The 15,346-nt window shown below is 51.5% G+C and overlaps 2 protein-coding genes across 2 annotated transcripts; one reads left to right on the forward strand and one right to left on the reverse strand.

Moving 5' to 3' along the window:
- Positions 1-703: 703 nt before the first annotated feature.
- LOC100903962 (gastrula zinc finger protein XlCGF8.2DB) lies at positions 704-2,286 on the reverse strand. Its single transcript, XM_029111163.1, has 4 exons — positions 2,271-2,286; positions 1,677-1,994; positions 1,321-1,548; positions 704-1,136 (listed from the first exon to the last, which is right to left on the reverse strand). Exons 1-4 carry the CDS (start codon positions 2,284-2,286, stop codon positions 919-921), a joined length of 780 nt encoding a protein of 259 aa, XP_028966996.1. The 3' UTR covers positions 704-918.
- A 4,481-nt stretch (positions 2,287-6,767) lies between these two features.
- Positions 6,768-9,946, forward strand: LOC100904109 (uncharacterized). The gene is made up of 3 exons (XM_003737481.3): positions 6,768-7,142; positions 8,627-9,682; positions 9,797-9,946. The coding sequence occupies exons 2-3, from the start codon at positions 8,645-8,647 to the stop codon at positions 9,944-9,946; spliced, it is 1,188 nt and encodes a 395-aa protein (XP_003737529.3). The 5' UTR covers positions 6,768-7,142; positions 8,627-8,644.
- The last annotated feature ends 5,400 nt before the right edge of the window (positions 9,947-15,346 follow it).

Here is a 15,346-nt window from a genome sequence, read left to right on the forward strand (position 1 = left end):
AAACGGTAACGATAACACAAGTCTCTCGGCCGAACCAACCGATCCAATCAATGAAAGTGATACACAGAGTGATCAACGAACCAAGTGAATGATCGACCGACGGGTAAATGCAGCGTCTACGGGGAAGACGAAGGCAATCGGAGGTCTCAAACCCTCTCAAAGATGCCTTCCCCTAGAGTTTGTACTATCCGACAACTGTTAGTCAAGGCGGGAGCCTGGTCGGTGCATAGACGTTTCTGGCTGAGACTCGCTTGCCAATATTCATAGTATTCTTGGTAAAGAGTCCTCGGGTTTTCAGAGACTCGTCAAGTCGCATCTCGAACGTACCTACTGCGCCCCTCAAATGCTCGAGCATAAAACTTGCCCTAACGCCGGTAAAAAGCGGACGTATTGTTTGGCACTAGATTATTCTCCTGCGATTCTCTGAGCTCGCTAATGACTCGATGAGCGGTACTGGTTATCGATCGTCGGCAATGCTAGCGACTTGCACGAACTCTTGGAAAACATTGGATCTTCACGCAGAGCCTTCCGATATTCGCTCCTCGTTTCTCCCCTCCCCATTCATTGCCGCCGTCGTCGTCGTCGTCGCTTCCGCTTCTCTTCGCTCCAGGGTAGCCCTGTTTTTCATTGAACGTGACTCTAGATTTAAGGCCTAGTGAAAAGCCCCACAGCTCGCTTTTCTCGTGGTACTGGACTGGTTTCGCTGGGTTCTGGTGGTCGCTCATCGTGGAGCTTTCGCTCGGGCGAATTCCATTCACCTCCCTCAGACGAATTCCGTCGACGATCTACGTCTACGATGCGCATCCCTCAAACTGTTCCTGGTGAGACGTAGTGCTTACTCGCCGTTTTTGTCTAGTGGTCGGCATCCGCGCCCCGCGTGAAAACCGACTACTTCGCTGTACCGGTAAGTCCTAGCGTTCACATGTTCTGCGTGAGGTTATGCACGGTGTACAAGTGTGATTTCAAGCTGGATTTTTGCGTGAATCCTGTCGAACACAGGGGGCATACGAAGGGCTTTTCCCGGGTATGAACCCGCATGTGCCTTTCCATGTCATGTCGGGACGCAAACTGTTTCAAACACACCTCGCACGTCTTGTCCTTACGTTTCGTGCCAAGGGTCGCATCGAGGATGCTCACTGGAAAATGGAAGAAGAAAAATTACTGAATGGAGGCCTTCGACAGCGTCGATCTCCCGACGGGAGTTTTCCCAAGGTTTTCCCTCCCTCTCCGGGGGAGACACAGGTTCAGAGGAGCCGTGTCAACGGAGCGGCCCCTGTCCCGCCGAAACTCGATAATAGTGAGAGCGACGAAAAAACTCACGCATATCCTTCTTGAATGCTCCGTTGGCCAGGAGACCCTGGGGTGACAGATGGGCGGTTATGTGGTGCGCAGTCATCAGATGAAGTTCTGCGAAGCTTTCTGGGCATTGAGGGCATTGGTAGGTCTTATTCGCCGAAGAAGACGAGTGAACTCGAAGTTCATGGCGTCTCCAATTGCCTTTTTGGATGAACTTTTTGCCACATGTACCACATTCATACGGCTTTTCGCCTGAAATTCCGAAAAATCGGATATCGGTCTAAAAAGATCATGCCTCTGCGATATATCCATGGAGCCTTCCTGAGTGGAATTCCCATCCAACCAGCCCGCGAAAATCCGCGCAGAAGAACTGCCCTCACCTGTGTGCGTCATTTGGTGATTTTTCATACTACCGTGATGTTCGGTAGAGTAGGGACAGAACGCGCAATTGAATTTGCCGTTAGCGTCCCGTTGGAAGCTCTTAGCGAAGTCCTGACGACGTTCCTCGGCCAATGACGGATTCTCCTCATCGGATTCGATCTGGGCGATTGCTTGAGGTGCAGAAGGCGGAGTACGCGCTACAACCACTGAGGGTTTAGTGGTTACAGTGGCTCGAACTTGCACCTGAGTAAGAGGTCCAGTGGGCGAGCCGGGGGTCGTTTTCAGCCATGTCAGAAGAACGGGGGTACGGGTGACAGCTGAAAATGTAAATCTCGTTTCAACCACCGTAATCGAGCTTGGAGTTCTGCTCGTAGCGATCGCGACTCTCCGGGAGAGCATAACCGCGGTCCACAGTCCGGCACATCTTTTCTGCATGCCATGCCGTCGACGAGCCCTCCGCGATCCTTCGGCCTAATCCCCTCGGAGCGATAAGGGAGATTTTTTTCTCTGCGAATCCACAGGATCACGGTAGAGCTGATCGGCGAGAAAACCAGAGTAAAAGGAATTGATGAAGCGTTTCTGCGGCTACTCACAACGAAACCGTGCCATACTCAAAATGTGGAAATCAAATCAAATGTTTGCTAGCTACGAAGATCTCTGCGACGATGGCGAAGACTCGATCACGGTTTCTGGAACACACAAAGAAAAAATTAGAAATTTCCTCGTGTCTCGGGGGGGAGTCCGCGAGCGGAATGCGCGATGATATCGTGCGCAGAGGATTCACGGGGAGCGGCGATTTCTCCCGGAACGCTTTCCGAAGAGCTCCAGAGTTCCTCTGATCACAGGGGAAACTCCGCGAAATTCCGAACGTTTCACCGCATCACCGAAATGTTCCGGCACGCTCCCGCATTGAGACCCGGAGCGAGCGCGGAGGAGAGTGCGCGCACGGCTCCTCGGGATCGCGCTGGAGTTCAATTGAAAGGCATCGATAGCGCGGAAATCGAACTCGATGCTCCGCGGCGGAGGTCGTTCGCCGGGTTGGGACCGTTCTTCACTGTGGAACTCAGACACTTCTCCGATGTCGTCCACTTCGGAGCGCGAACACGAGCGCGCATGTTCGAAGCCAAGTGCGCACCGCACCCCCGACCTCCGTGTAGCCATGGATGGAGAAAATGGCTTCCTAATGAGCGTTCGCGCTTCTCTATCCAGTATTTCACCGAATTCCATCGGAACCCGTCGGAGCAGCACGCTCAGACGATCCGATCCGCTCGAGCATTCGATCGACGAACTCAGGAGAGTCGAATCCCTCCATAACCTGAACGTATTTCACCGATGAGTATCCGACCGAAGAATCAATGGGGATCGCGCAGGTAGTCCTCTCTCATCGAACTGTCAAAATAGAACCCATGACGTCATGAGAGCGCCAAAATTCAAAATTCACCATCTCGTCCTAGTTTCGCGAGCCACTTATCCGCGTCCCGTCGAGCAAAAGGCCGTCTCTGCTCGCGGTGGGCTAGTCCCTCGAGACTACCATGGAATTTGTTGCTGAATCCCTTTCGACAAGGACGCAGGTTCGGGGGGCTTGCGATTCCCGCACATTCCGCTTTTCCGATACTCTGAAGGTTCTATAAGAAGACTCGATTACGAGCGTCGGAGCTTATCGATAAAGTGTTCCGTCGGATTTGGTCTTCGTTTTCATTTTGGAATTGTGGAGAGTCTCATCTAGGATGCGGTCTCTGGGTTCATCATGGATTCCGAGACTTCGCGCAGGATCGAAGTTCTCGTGCAGCGCTCTCGGAGTCCGATCGCATCGCCCTCAAAGAACCCGCAGGAGTAACACGTCGAGCATAAACACGTGGAGCAGACAGCCTCCGAATGATATGCTGCTGCCTGCTTATATTCGAGACTCAAGTCTGGAGACTGGCTAGCATAAGCATGGGAAAGCTGACGGACACTTCAAGGGCGATTTCGGAAATTATGATTGAGGTCGCCTCGCACGTCGGTGGGGTCGACTATCTCATGGAAAGCCGAGTGGACCTTAGAAGGATCGGGGGTTGATATCCACTCGAGCTCGGATAGCAGCCTCAATCCGATCACTCACGTTCGAAAACGGCGAATTTCGGGAAGATTTTGTCGTCCTAATACAAACTTTCTCAAGGCGCGAGACTTGAGCCTCATTGAAAGGACATCCAAAAGAGGAACGGCATTCCCTAAACCGGCATCGGACGACATTTGGTTGTGGCTTTCGCAGGTTTCATTATTCGATCTTAGTTCCGATAACATTCATGACGTCTTATTCCGTCATTTTCCCTTCATAACATTCATGGGCTCTGACGCCCGTATGTCACTCGTCTAGGTGATTCCCGTTCAGCGTCAATTCTGTGTGTTCTAGAGCTCTGAGCATATGATTAGATAAATATAAGAGAGCCGTAGGGGTTTCTCGATGGGTTCCACGTTTGGAGGGAGGACTGAGAATGGTTCCAGGAGCAAGAATGTTCGCGCACTACTGGTCTAGAGTTCTGGACCTTGATTCGGAATGAGCTGGAGGTCCCTCTCGACCAGTATGGCTGTAGAGATCGAACGATCCATCATTTTATGATCAAATGGCAGATGAGTCGTGGCAATCGCAAGCTGCGTCAGCTAATTTTAGAACGTTGTCACCAGGCGAAATCCGTCGTGTTCGGCTTCAATCGTTCCTACCAGGAGGTGACTCCATCGATATGATGATTCCCATTCACCGAATCACAATCGGTCATGGGATCGTACCATATGAGGATAAGAGACGCCAGGATCGCAGGGGGCGATATCTGGGAAGCCATGGATCTCATCGACGAAGACTCTCGAGGTCAGAACGAGTCCTTCCTGATTGAGCATGCGCCTTCGAGTCCTTGCGCCGAGCTTCGAGTCCTGAGGGAACGTACCAGGATCGAAAGACGGTCGGAGATCTCGACTCAGCCGATGAGCGAAAGAGACCAAAGCTCAGAGTCAGCTGGGAGTTCGCGTCCGAGACGAGAGTAACGTGATTCTCGCGACACAAGACACTCGCTCGGATCACAGCAGAAATTCCTCAAGCGCTGCTTGGACAAGCAGCTGAATGTTGGATGATTTTCATCGATCGTCGCGATTGGGATCATGAATAGTCAAGCTCCAGCGGGCACCGGCAATTCTGGTTCCCGCAAATTCGGAATTCTTGGATCTCAGTGAGAGCTAGGCCTCAAATAACCCACTGAGGCTTCAGTGATTGGAGGTAGACCGCTGGCCTCAGGAGCGGAATGACTTGAACTTTGGTCTGATTCCGCGAAAGACTTCTGCTATTCACTGAGCTCCCGGATGAGGCTCGGGTGATCCAGAAATCGCCTTCCAGACACGCGTGGAAGGCGAAGTGATGCTCACATTTCTAGTTCGAGAGAAGGAATCTCGATTCCCGCAGCACGGCTGTAGCCTTCTCAGAATAGTCTCGATGGAGCTCTTGTATAGATAATCTACGGTGGAAAGCCAATGGATAGAGGGAATCATTTTTCGCAGAACCAATGGGGAAGATTGTCTGCAGCGATAGCAAGCCGGCTACCACCATCACCAGCAGGCGGAACACAATCAGTAGGTCAAATTGATGGAACAGATGGAGCGCCGCTCGAATACGATGGAAATCTGCTATCATCCATCGACACAGAAATCAGACGTACAATAAGCCTAGCTCGAGAGACTTCCCGATCAATTTTTCCCAACTGCTGGCGGGTATCTGGCCTCGATTTGACTTTTGTGGCGACTGTAAAGGATGACTTGGTTCTTCGACAAACTCGTGATGTCCACCCCTTGCCCTTTCAGCCATTTCGGGGCCTCGATTCCTAGGCACGACAGGAATGTTGCTCCCTGAAGCTCCTCCGTTTGCGTCTTCACTTGGGTTTCCAGTGCGGATATTTCGTGCTCCTGTTTGAAGTCCTCCCTATCATTTTACCAATCATTTACAGCAACAATCAATTCTAGGCTGGGGAGAATTAATTGCTGGTCATCCTCGCCGTGAGATCATGTTCCATTACTGCGAGGCCGTCCTGGTACTGAATCATGCGTAGAGCTCGGAAGTTCGGGCATTTTGCCATGAATGCCTACGGCGGCCCTTTCCGACGCTTCTCCATCGGAAATCCCTACTTGGGTTTTACCGCGCCCGAAGTGCCTTGTTGAGCCACCCGGACCCTGTTTCCCGGGAATTCTGGGAAAATTCAGGGTCTTCAAACGAATTCGGTCATGAATAGGGTCGGCGAACCCAAGCTAAAGGAACAACTAATCTTGCTTCCGATAGGATCCGATGGTCCGCCAAACGTCAAATTGTCTTTCGATTATGTAGAATGCTTCCCATCAGACCAACATCGATCACCAGTCGATGGGACTCCAGGAGGCAACATTGATATCTCATGAAACGGTTGACGAGCGGTTACTTGCGGCGTTGCCCTGCCTATCACGCCTATTCTGAACAGTTTCGATGCCTCTCCTAATGTATTTCAGTGCCTTTTTGCCTGCCTTTTTCGGCATTCTTCAGTGCCCGAACTCCAGAGCTCAAATCATTAGGTTCCAATATCAGAGATTTTCGAAAGCAAACGGGATAGCTCTCGAAGTCCCCCCCCGTAGAGACCGTGAAATTCTGGATTCTTTATCGCAGGAGAACTCAAACAAGCACAGCAGTCGGGAGCTCCTCGTCGCCCCGCGTTTAATGGATATTCCAGCAGTGAATAATGAAAATCTACAGAGGCATCAGAGCGTCCGTTGGCGCGGAGCTTGGTCAAACTTCTCGCGTTTCGTTTAGGTCCCCTAAGGAGCGGGTTCGAGGACCCCCTGGGGCTCCCGAGATCAGTCCCAGGGGAACCCCGGAATGTCGAATGACCATTATCCGCCGAACTCGGCCGACGATCGCATTCCAGCGCCGGGGGAAACCAACAAGGGTTTATATCACTCTAAGATCCGACTTTATCAGGGCTTCTTAAGACTCAGAGCGCCCAGAATCGAAGGAAAAGCGAGGAGCCGCCACATCGCGCCAGAGCTTCGAACAAAGATCACGAACATCATTGTATTCATCGGCATTGTGGATGAACCGCTGCAGTTCGATTTCAAACACTGAAATCTCTCCGTAGCGGGCATCCTGGAAACGTCTCATTCGTATAATTCGACTGTTTTCGGGGGATCGACCCCTATCGGAGAAAAAGACGACCTTTGATCGTGAGTAGCCTCTTTTACGAGCCGTCTCTTGTGGTCGGTCCTGAGCTCCGTGAGAGACCCCACGAGGAGTTTTCGTATTGTCTCCGGCTTACTAGATTCAGCAACCGTTCTTAGTGGCACAGAAGTGTCAACGCGACTATTGCCGAATCGACCACCGTCACCTCAGTATCGGAGAAATCTGCAGGGTTCCGAAGGCGTTTAACGCCGCTACAATGACCTGCTTCGGAGCCAAGAGAAGCCTTGACTGTCTTTGAAAGGTGAGCAAAGCTTGCATCAGCTGAATGTCTTCTGATATGTTGAGGTTGAGAGAGAGGGTAGTTTGCGTTAATTCAGACTTTTGCCGCCACCACCGCCGATTTCATTCACGCATTAGATGAAAAGGATCATTATTATCCAACGACTTCGAACCGCAGCTCGTTTAGGCGCTAAGGTAGAAGCAGCACCTAATACTGCGATTGTTCTCTCGAGCGTGAAGCGGAGTTATAAGTAACAGACCTTTTCTCGGTCCATGAAATGGCGGCTAAAAGTGTAAGTTCAACCTAGTGCAGGAAAGCCTGTTCTCGGGTCCGGCCCATATTTCCCTCGACAAAGAAGTCCCTAATCGGGATTCCTCCCAGCCAATTAGCATCGATCCCACCATTTCCATCTACAGATCGCCGCAGTCTAGACGAGTCACGCGGAAATTCGATCCACAGATCACAAAGTGTCTGGCGGAGATGTTCCATGACTAATGTTTTGCGCAGACTGATTATTGTTTATCGGTCTGGATCTGGGAATGCGGAGCTCCAGACTTGATCACATCGACCGATTCCAACTGCGAACATCGCATTCCCGAGTGACCGATCATAACCGTCCAACTCGGCCTGAAAAGACAGGGAGGGTCCTTTGCGAGCGTCGTGATGGGGAATTTCGCGGGAGCAGATTTCCAGCTCCACCTGGCCTCTAGCTCGTCTTCGGCAATATCGTTCAAAAATGAGCCTCTGATCCGCTGTCGAGAAGGCGTTTGCCACCACTTTGGCACGATACGTTCTATTTCCTACATATTGTTATTAGCGCCTGCCCGTCGATGTTACGGAATGATTTGTTTAGGCACTTCGAGAGAAACGATGTTCAGCCACATTTGGATTTGGAGATTCGCGACATCCGCTGGACAATTTTCGTGCATTAGCGATGCCAGTAGAGAACACAGGGTGAAGAGTATTCATCTCACCGCGAAAGGAGGACACTAGCGACTCTCGGGGCAGCTGGTCAGGTCGGAGGCATAGCGAAATTGTTCTCCATATATAGTGTCTCTCTGCTGGATAGAGCGGACAGATGTTTTTGTAATCGCAAACCGAGCTGATTTCCTCTACCTGCACAGTCGGAGCTCATCACAGTATTCGGTGTTTACGGATTGCCGTCAAGCATTCCGGAGAGGCATTGGAGGGACCTGTTTCCGAAGCTCACTCATGGAGATTCCGCATCGGTGCCCTCGATCGCGGTGCTTGTGAAGAAAAGCGCGAGGAAGACGCGACGTGAATTGTTCGCGTTGATCGCCCGCCTATCCTAGCGGCTCATTTCCCGGATCAGTTGAGAAACTTCAGACGATTTCCTCTTGCTCTCTTCCTCTCCCTATTGTGATCAATTCTCCGACTCGCAGTATAAAGCAGATGGCTCTTGGCCGGATGTCGTAGACCGGCCGCTGGGCACTGTTCGAGTGGCATTCGAGCCGACTGACCGTCGGAATTTCCTTCTGTTGCAGCTGCGAACGAGGAAGAAAATGTACACCAAGTGCTTCAGCTGCGGTGAGGACGGCGTTCTATACAACAGTGAGCAGCGATGCGAGGTCTGCGTGTACTGCGGGGTGGTGAACGCGGATTCGCTTCTGGCCGAGTTGGCGGCTGATTCTGCCGCATCGCTATCGCAAACAGAGACGAAGTTCGGCTTCAGGAGGAATGGAACACGTCAAGCGCTCACGACGTACGCGACGGCGGACTCCAAATCCGGTCTCACGAAAACCGGCCAGCTGGGCAGAGAGTGTCTCGAACGAATCATGGCATCGTACGGGGTTCCGGCTTCAACTCAAGGGCAAGCCCTCCAGATGTACTGGGACAACCTCAGGCGAAGATTCCACTACCGCGAGGCCAAAGCTCTCGCGGGCGCAGTTTTCATGACGATCATGCGCATGGAGAAGCGAGTCGTGACCTTCAAGGAACTTTCGGAATTTTGTGACACCCCCGTGAAAATAATAGGAAGACAATTCAAGCTCGTGCAGAAGGACCTCATTTCAAAAGGTCACGTCTTGGCCCACCAGCCTTCGATCAACGAAACGGTGCAGTCTTCTATCGATCTGTACGCGAACAAAATTCCTCAAGGGAAGCCTCTGAATTTGCCGGAAGTCGTCAAGAAATCCCTGATGCTCGTCGAGTGGATCGACTCGTGCACGATTGTACAGCAATGGCCACCGCATCTCTTCGCACTCTCGGTTTTCTACCTCGCATTCAAGACGGTCAACGTGGCTGATTGTTTCAACATGCAGCTCAAGGATCTCAATAGCATGTACGATCTCTGTCACGAGAAAGTCCTGAGCATACCGACGTTCAACAGGATATCACCGAAATCGCTCGTCCAGGAAATCATCGACGTGATCAACAGCCGGGGCTGCAGCGCAATCTCAGTGACCCACGATAGTTTTTTCTTCCTCTTCGATATGATCATGGAGATGAAACCGGTGTTCGAGTACAAAGTTGCGTCGGAGACGCGCACCACCGAAAACGACGAGGCTTTCAAGAGGTTCCGAGAGGAGAAAGCAGCTCAGGTGAGATGAGATGGATCGAGATGCGTTCGAGGCGTCTCGGAACCCTTTTCTCGCAATCCCGATCGTGAGTCTCCGCGATAGAAATACGAAATTTAAGCCGCTCGCTTTTCACAGGAATTGCGAGAACTGCAGGCAGCGGAAGCAGGGGCTACCGACGATAATCTTTCGGCGATCGATGACAGCGAGATAAGCGAGTACATTCTCTCGGACACGGAAGTCGAAAGGAGGCAGCAAATGATCAATATCAGCAAGAAAGACCCATAAGTTGTTTGTCCATTGAGAATTCGTCTAGGGTATACTGTGCAGCTACACAATTGTTCAAACGCAGCAAACGATTTCTTATAGGGGTTTGCAGATGAAACCGGAAATTTTTTTCAGAAATGAAATTATTTTTCCGGAAAAACTAAGAGGCTGACTTTATTCAAAGTATTCTCCCAGGGAGGCTATGCACCTCTCCCATCTTTCCGGGAGAGCCCGGATTCCTTTACGGTAGAAGTCTTCCTGTTTACTGCCGAGCCATTCATATAGCCATTTTCGAACGTCTTCGTATGTCGAGAAGCGCTGATTTCTGAGTGCGGTGGCCATCAATCCAGATAGATAGTAATCTGAAGGAGCTAGGTCTGGTGAATAAGCCGGGAGGTCGAGGACTTCAAAATTCAAAACAGCAAGAGTTTCCCGGACGGCTTTCGCTTGGTGACTCGGAGCATTGTCATGCAACAAGATGACACGACTTCGATCTCGGTCGCGTTCCGGACGTTTCTGGGTGATAGCGCTGTTCAACTTCATGAGTTGCTCTTTGTAGCGATCCGCGTTAACCGTTTCACCGGGTTTGAGCACAGAAAACTTCCTGACCGGTCTTCCACGCGGTTCATTTTCTTTATTGAAGTTCCCGGCTTTAAACTTTTCGTACCAGGCGTAACATTGACTCTTGCCTAGTGCGCGATCACCAAAAGCCTGAACGAGCAGAGAATGTGCCTCACTCGCCGTTTTGTCCAAGTGGTAGCAGAAAATGAGGGAGCTCCGGCAAACTTCCTTATCTGGCACAATAGTCGACATTTTCGGTCGTATTAATCGAAAATTCCACAAGTTGATTTTCGAACGCGCGCTGTCGTTTCGTAGAGCCTGGGAGGCGATGTAAAAAACGCATTGTGGTTGGCGCGAAAATATGAGCCAAAGCCGAAGCGAGCGCCAACTAACGGATTTTCCGGTTTCATCTGCAAACCCCTTACTCTCAGTGCCAAATAAATCGATTCAATTCGTCGATTCTGTACATAATCGAAATCCTTGGAGCAACTGGTGAATTTCGGTCACGGTAATGAAGATTTCATCAAAAATCGTAGCGCGCTGAATCAGCGCGGGTTTCGTAAACGAATTCGAATGAGCCTGGATAGAATGAAAACAAAGTGTCTAATTACGACTCGATGCCACGAGGAGCTGCTCCCGGATAACACCGCTAATGCTGACTTCCGAGGACTTACCTGGCTCTGGATGTTCACGATGAGCCCGAGTACCCGAGCTTGAGGACATCGCCGTGTGTGTCGATCAAATGTCGGTCCCATTCCCGGGGAAGATCCCAGTAATCTGGACAGACGAGCGCTTCCGCTGACTTTGACGCTATTCGCGCCGAGAGCAATCGCCAACTTTTCAATCGATGAAGAAATTCAATCATAGCCTATCTTAAGCAGTAGGGAGCGATTGTGATCAACACTGTGATGCTGTAAGAAATAACAGTGGACGGGTCAGGGAACTCTATTGGTCCGTCAGGAAAGGGAGCCCAGGCTGACCGCCACCTATTGCTCGAAGCACAAAATCTCGCCTCGAAGTGCCTCGTGTGGCAGTGTCTCCCGCTAAGATTTTCAGCAGTATAACGGGGCATATGCTGCAAGATTAATGTACATTAAGACTATGGGGACGGACATAAGACCAAATAAGTGTGCCGGAGTCGGGTGAAAGATCATTCCCGAATATATTTTCAATAAATGTCCTTCTTTGTGAGGAGAAACAGGTACAAGGAGTCTCGGGCCATGATTTACTCATCCTTTACGGTATTTATTTCGTCGATTTATTGAACGATTCTTCACTCCTCTAGTCGAATCTCTCGATTCCTTCCTCACACCGCGAGTGATCGGAGCACTCATCCTCGGGGGCGACAGCTACGGAGATTCTAGACTAAGATCCAGAATTAATGCCTGATCTGCACGATTCCGCCAATCTCCGAATGATATCAGATCCAGAGGTCGGTAGTCCGAAAATAATGCTCGTATTGAAGATCAGCATTCATCCGAATCTGCTGCAGAGCACGCTGTATTTGAAGAAAAAAAAACGTGAATCGTCGCTTCCATCAGGGCTCGGAGCTTGGGCGACGCTCCTGAAGCCGAAGCTTGGCAGAAAAATCAGGAAGCTGGCACGTCCGCTTGCGAGACATGCGAACGGCGATCGTGAGTGCTCGTCCCTCATCCCACAATCCTAATCGAATAGGAATCGTGGAGACCTCTGACCCGCATCAGAAAACATCATGCAGAAAATTCAGGGCGAGATCGTAGACAATCATGCGATCGAATATCTATTCTGCGAGCTTCGAAAACAAGATACTCGGCAGTATGCATGAATTCGGCCCTCTCAGATCTTTTACTTACCCGAAAATCCAAGACGGATCTAAGATTCCGTTGACTTGCGCTGCGTCGAGACTTGTTCTAACTCGAGCCGAACGAACAAAACTCGTTTTTGAATTGAGGCTTTGTGTCGCCCGGATCAAGTCAGCTGATATCTCTGGGGTCGTGATCCCGCACGGATGAGCTTCTTTCGGACACCGAAATTTCCCTTAAATCTTGCTGACTTCTCCCAGTGCTCCCAAACCGCGGATGGACGGTCGCCTTCGAGGAAGCGGAAAGAGGTGGAAATCCTCCGTCTCCGGACTCCAGAGTACCTCGGAGTCTAGGTCTCGGAGTGGAGTGAATCCATCTCTATCTGTCTCCGATGACGGGCAGCGAGGAATAGTGAATGATGTGAGCGACGCGGGGGTTGGGGGGGAATAAAGCGATGGACGGATCATGCTCACGGAAGAGCAGACACCGGAAACGGTCGTAGCCCGACGACATCCAAGGTTTTGCGGGACGAGACTAATGCACACTATCGTGCTCGCGTTCAGGAAGACGACCGTGCCGCCGCGTTCTCTCCCCGTCGATCGCCCCTGCTCCTCCGCCTGCAGAGCAGAGATGTTTTCGATTCAATCACTCTCAGAGTAGGTGTTGTCTGGTGTTGAATAATTTCGAAGACGTTAGCGAAGTCGGCGCTCTCCCGGCCAGGGCACTCTTCGAGCTTCTCGACCATAATTGACTCCACCCGAGAAGCCTCCCGGTGACTCCGCGTCCGCTCCTCGGAGTCTGAGCCAAAATTCTTGACACATCACCTTCATTTATCGAGCGGCCATGTAGGTGTCTCCCTTGCCAGAACACCGATGTTCGGAATGAGCCCAGCGCCTCGACAAAAACTACTAAAACGATTGGTGAGATCAGCGTTTCTTTCGGCATGGAAAATGAATTTCCACTCACCGATTTAGGAGCCGAGGCTCGACGATGGTGAACAGTGACACCGGCGCACATCGAACCACGAGGGTTTCCGAAGAGCACGTGAACTTCAGAAGAGTTGACTTCAGGTCCGGAGACGCACCGGAGCAGCGAGGCAGAAGCTCTACAAAACCCTCAGCTAGAGAGTTCGAATCTCCTTCGAGCCATGCCTCGTGCCCAACCGAAGCAGCTGCCGCACAGGAACCTTCCCCGAAGAGGACTGAGACTGATCTGACCGAGAACTGGTCTTTTTGAGCTCCGGCCTCACCTCTGGCTTCGTTCTCCACCCATCGACGAATCTTCTCCACCCCCGACTTCGTGAGGGCGTTCCTCCATCGCTGCTGCCACCGCCGCCGTCGCTGCTGCTGCTCCCGCTGAAGATTTGCCCCTCAACATACCATGGGGACCTTGTAGGGCCTTCCCGATGGGGCCTGGCACGTGAGCCCAAAAAATGAGTGGATAGGTGGGGCCAACTGGGCGCGGACTAGGCGCGGCTAAAGCTTCGATGCATCCTGGATGGATAGACGGATAGAAGAACGACGACGGACGACAACGACAAAACCCACCCAAACCTCTGGCGTCCCTATTAATAGAGCCCCAGGTACGAAGACGACCACCAACGGCTCTGCGCAAGCATATTGTTATCTACGACCGAACAGGTGGAAACACGATTGGAAACCTTGCCTCCAATTTAATTGCGCCTGCAAGGCACGTAGCATGCACGCGCGGAGAGGGCGTGAACTCGTAGTGATTCCTCGCATTCAATATTAAGAGCGCCCGCTTTTCTGGTCTTGCTTCGTGTTTCCACGATACGACTTATCGTGGTAGCGTGACTCCTCTTTTTTTGACGCTTGCGAACTAGAGCGGGCGGGAACTGAATCGCGTCCCTCGACACACCCACAAACAATTTCGGAGAGCCTTCGAAACTTTACGGGCGCATTAAATCGGATAACTAAATTTTAATAAGGTCGCCGAGTTATTGTCCGCTACGGTGCGCGAGTTTTTTTTCAGACAAGTCACTAGAACTATCAATGCGTTTCGCTCGCTGGGAACTTCGAAACTGATCGGTCGCTCGAATTTCGGCTTTTCCGGGTATTCGTGTACATCTGTTGAGATAAACTCGAATTTCAATGAGTTGACAAATTCGCTGGACACGACTCCGGCCGTGGGGACGATCAATCGCGCGGAGCACCACTCGATAACCTACTCGTCGATTGAACAATCCGACCCTCCGGTCGGTACACAGTTAGTTGGCGGATAGGTGGGCACATGAGTTCTATCTCGAATTCCCCAGACCACCATCGGTTCGATTCGACAGTCCAATTAAGTATAGCGTTGCCAAGCACTCGATCTGCTTGCTGAAGTCTTCCGGGGAGATCGCGCCCGTTCACACCGAGCGTCGCCACTGGCGCCAACCCGGTAACTCGATTTGCCGAAATTCGACAAGCAGTCCGATTATTATTTATCGAGAGCGATCGGGGCTCCGAGAGAGAGAGAGAGGAGCGGAGGAGAACGGGAGGGAACGAGCCTCGGAGATGATATCCGGCAAGTGCGAGAGAAGCTGAGAGAGGAAGATCGACAAGGGAGAAAGCAAGACAGAGAGAAAGAGACTTGTGACTCGCTCAGTTACGTGAATTGTGTGAATATAGAGCGAACGAATTGTTCGACGATGACGGGTCCTCGTTGAGGTGCTTGGCGAGCTTGTACAGCAGATTATGGCACGGGCGGAGTCCCGCCTGGGGGACCGGTGGCCGACGACGCGACCCTCTCTGATCGAGGCTATCGGAACGAACATTGGGCTCGATGTTCGACGAACTACACGCCACCACTGCACCCAACTCTCTCCGGTCTTCCATTTATTCCGCATGTCTGTCGGTCCAGCGAGCCGCCCGCCCCTACGCCATTCATTCTCTCATAGTGCTGGGACACTTCCATGTTTCTTTCGTGCTCAAACCCTCTTCCTCTCTCTCCCTCGATCGTCCTTGGTGTCCCCTTCTCCCCAGATAATAAATAATTGTCGTGCACCATCTCAAATATTCCTCCATCGTACAGAACTCCCTCGAGTGAGCCGGTCCCCGCTGAAACTCACAATTAAAAC

This window comes from Galendromus occidentalis, unplaced genomic scaffold (genome assembly GCF_000255335.2).
Source record: "Galendromus occidentalis unplaced genomic scaffold, Mocc_1.1 scf7180000075558, whole genome shotgun sequence".
Lineage (NCBI taxonomy): Eukaryota > Metazoa > Arthropoda > Arachnida > Mesostigmata > Phytoseiidae > Galendromus > Galendromus occidentalis.

Excerpts from the sequence above, each read along its gene's own strand:
- LOC100903962 (XM_029111163.1), bottom strand. Across the intron at positions 1,549-1,676 it reads TCACCAAATGACGCACACAG|GCGAAAAGCCGTATGAATGT; the intron begins GTGAGGGCAGTT and ends TCGGAATTTCAG. Across the intron at positions 1,137-1,320 it reads AGCATTCAAGAAGGATATGC|TGAGCATCCTCGATGCGACC; the intron begins GTGAGTTTTTTC and ends TCCATTTTCCAG.
- LOC100904109 (XM_003737481.3), top strand. The coding sequence starts at position 8,645 with ATGTACACCAAGTGCTTCAGCTGCGGTGAGGACGGCGTTCTATACAAC. Across the intron at positions 9,683-9,796 it reads GAGAGGAGAAAGCAGCTCAG|GAATTGCGAGAACTGCAGGC; the intron begins GTGAGATGAGAT and ends CGCTTTTCACAG.